Source organism: Glandiceps talaboti, chromosome 11 (genome assembly GCF_964340395.1).
Source record: "Glandiceps talaboti chromosome 11, keGlaTala1.1, whole genome shotgun sequence".
In the NCBI taxonomy this organism is placed as follows: domain Eukaryota; kingdom Metazoa; phylum Hemichordata; class Enteropneusta; family Spengelidae; genus Glandiceps; species Glandiceps talaboti.
Window position 1 is genome coordinate 21,504,621 of NC_135559.1, and position 2,700 is coordinate 21,507,320.

At 35.8% G+C, this 2,700-nt stretch overlaps 1 protein-coding gene across 1 annotated transcript in view; it reads right to left on the minus strand.

Moving 5' to 3' along the window:
• Positions 1 to 2,439, minus strand: part of LOC144442155 (heparan-alpha-glucosaminide N-acetyltransferase-like) — a 16,455-nt gene extending 14,016 nt beyond the window's left edge. Inside the window, exons 1-3 of the mRNA XM_078131421.1 lie at positions 2,430 to 2,439; positions 928 to 1,049; positions 355 to 476 (exon numbers count right to left, since the gene is read on the minus strand). Of these exons, the coding sequence (XP_077987547.1) occupies positions 355 to 476; positions 928 to 1,049; positions 2,430 to 2,439 (254 nt within the window). The remainder of the gene's footprint in view (positions 1 to 354; positions 477 to 927; positions 1,050 to 2,429) is intronic.
• Between the last annotated feature and the right edge of the window lie 261 nt (positions 2,440 to 2,700).

The window sequence follows — 2,700 nt, forward strand, 5'->3', positions numbered from 1 at the left end:
CAATAACCACGTAAGTTGGACCAGTAAACTAATAGGGTTTTCATAAAGGACGTACCGTGTGGACGTACATCTGATGACAATCATAGTAGATAGGTAATTTCTGGTTACTGTTGTTGTTGTTGTTGTTGTTGTTGTTGTCGTCGTCGTCGTCGTCGTCGTCGTCGTCGTTGTTGTTATTATTATTGTTGTTGTTGTTGTTGTTGTTTTGCATACTAATGAAATACATGGAAACAGCCTCATGTAAATGTGAAAAATATTTTGTCAGATATCAGACGTGTATGTGTACCAGACTGAAATTCTATCAAGTGACATTGTAGTTCACTCCTACTGTTTCAACTGATGGACAGTTCATACCTGCATACAGCCTTTATATTTCCACCGGTAATGTCGGCTGTTACGTTCATTGGCCATTTTGTTATAACTAGAACCTGAGTCTGGTTAGTTTCAGTGAATGTGCCAGCTTCGATTAGTTTGCACTGAAAACAAAGTCAGGAACAAAGAATAATAAAATGAATTAAAACGTGAAAATGCAGTGAAAGTGTGTCAAAGTGATTAGCATGCAAGCGGTGGTGTATGTGTCATTCCATATTTGTCATGAGCAGTGAGCAGTGCAATACTATGGACCATATTATTGTGTTCTTTCCAAACTGATATTGTTTCTCGACTGACTTTTAAACTTGACAGTATACAAATCTGCACAACTTTCCGATTTAAAATTTGCTGAGTAAATTTGGTTCGGTTTGCTTTGGTTTGTGCCGTTTTATTAAAGTCTGATACAACGTGATTCGTAGCACAAGTACAGTAGAACACGAGGATTGAATGTGTACAGAGAAGAAGCGGTCATATCAGTTCTAATGAACACCTCCCTCTAGACTACACATATTCGAACTTTTGTTTTACCAATCTTTGTGAATAATCCATTATTACCTGATGACATTCGTCTGTTTGCCACGTGACCTCTATAGTGTAGTTACTGAGGTTAGACTCTGCTGTGAAGTATGCCGTGTCAATTCTAAATGGCGGTACTGATGTCTGAGTTGTACCGTGCACTATATTGAAAGAGGAAAGAAAAGTTGAGTAAACTGAAGTAAGTATATGACAGAACAAGCTTAGTCCCAGGCTGCTGTAATAAGGCGAAACAAACTCACACAATGAGTTGATTGAGATATAAACGATACATAAAAGTATCAAGTGACACGCGCATATAGCGTAACCCTGACGTAGATAAGCTTAGTTGCTACAAAAATGGGACACTTCATGACCATCATACCAAAGATGATTCATCCTAAATGTTTATACACTAAGAGTTACCTCCTGTATGACGTCAAATATCTAGTGTTGGGTTCTATGTATATGTATGTATTTAGTTGTAAATGCTAGAAGTTCTATGATCTACAGCCAGTTTAACAATATAATCAGAATCAGTGACGTCATTCATTCGATGTGTTGCCGAACTATGCTGGACTCTCGGACCCAATCATTTGTTAGAGATTGGACTTTGACATTTCTCCAGTATATATGAATACATATATGTCATGTAGATCACATCAATAAAGTCTTGATAGTATAGTTTGTATTAGCTATACTAGAATACGGCAATTATCAGAAAAACTATTTTACATATAATCTGTATTTCCTCTTCTGACTATCGAGGTGATTGCGATGTTGTCATTTAAGGGCTACAAGCTGAGCTTATACGTTTTGGGGGCATTTTGTTTACTAATAGTTTAAACGGTACCTGTACATGTCGCATTCTACTTATTGACACATAAACTATCACTTACTAATTTCGGAACTCAAACTTGGTATTTGAGAATAATGTATTCATAAATAATTCGATGACATAATTTACTATACGCATGATACATTATCGATAACACCACTATTAGCCTACCAAGTGTATTAACAATGCCAGAATATGATTTGAGAGTTATCGAAGGCATGATTTGACATTAACATCATATTAGTATAGGTCAATTATGATTTCCTGAACTATTTTCACTCGAGATAAACATAAAAACCTACTAGATTGTACTGCTTTAAGTTGTTGTTGTTAGTTGAGGGTCATTAACCTATAGCACTCTACGATATTCTCACAATATTATAGTCTTGCACCCTCCCCCCAAGATTCGAAAGTCTTCTATTCAACGATGAATAAAACCTAAATACTGTATAGCAAACAATTTTCTATTAAGTTTTGTATGTTTACTCATAGTATCGTATCATGACTTCGATGCGTTATCATCAAATAAAACGCCCCCTACTCTACTTTTTTAGTAACAACCTTTGTAATCCGATACTAGTACTGCCAATAGACTGAACAATTCAGCCACCAAATGACAGCCAGGTCTTGTCATAACAAATAATATGAATCCATTAAAATGTGAAGATCTTTGGCCATAAACAGATATTAAATTAAATAAACTTACCTTTCGTCATATATAGTAGACATACTAGTACACTGACGACGTGTTTTGTCATACTGTAAAGGTGTATTGATGTGGTAGCAGTAGACATGTTGTTTTGTATACCATGTGATCAATGTACTAGAGTTCAGACTACAGACCTGGTACAACAAACCAACATAGATAATCTACTGTGTCATTAAAGTGACCCTGTTTAATTCTCATCGTAACTGATGGATCGGTCGGTCGGTTAAAAATAAAAGTAAAACAAGTTAGCGTATGACAAGTGTACATG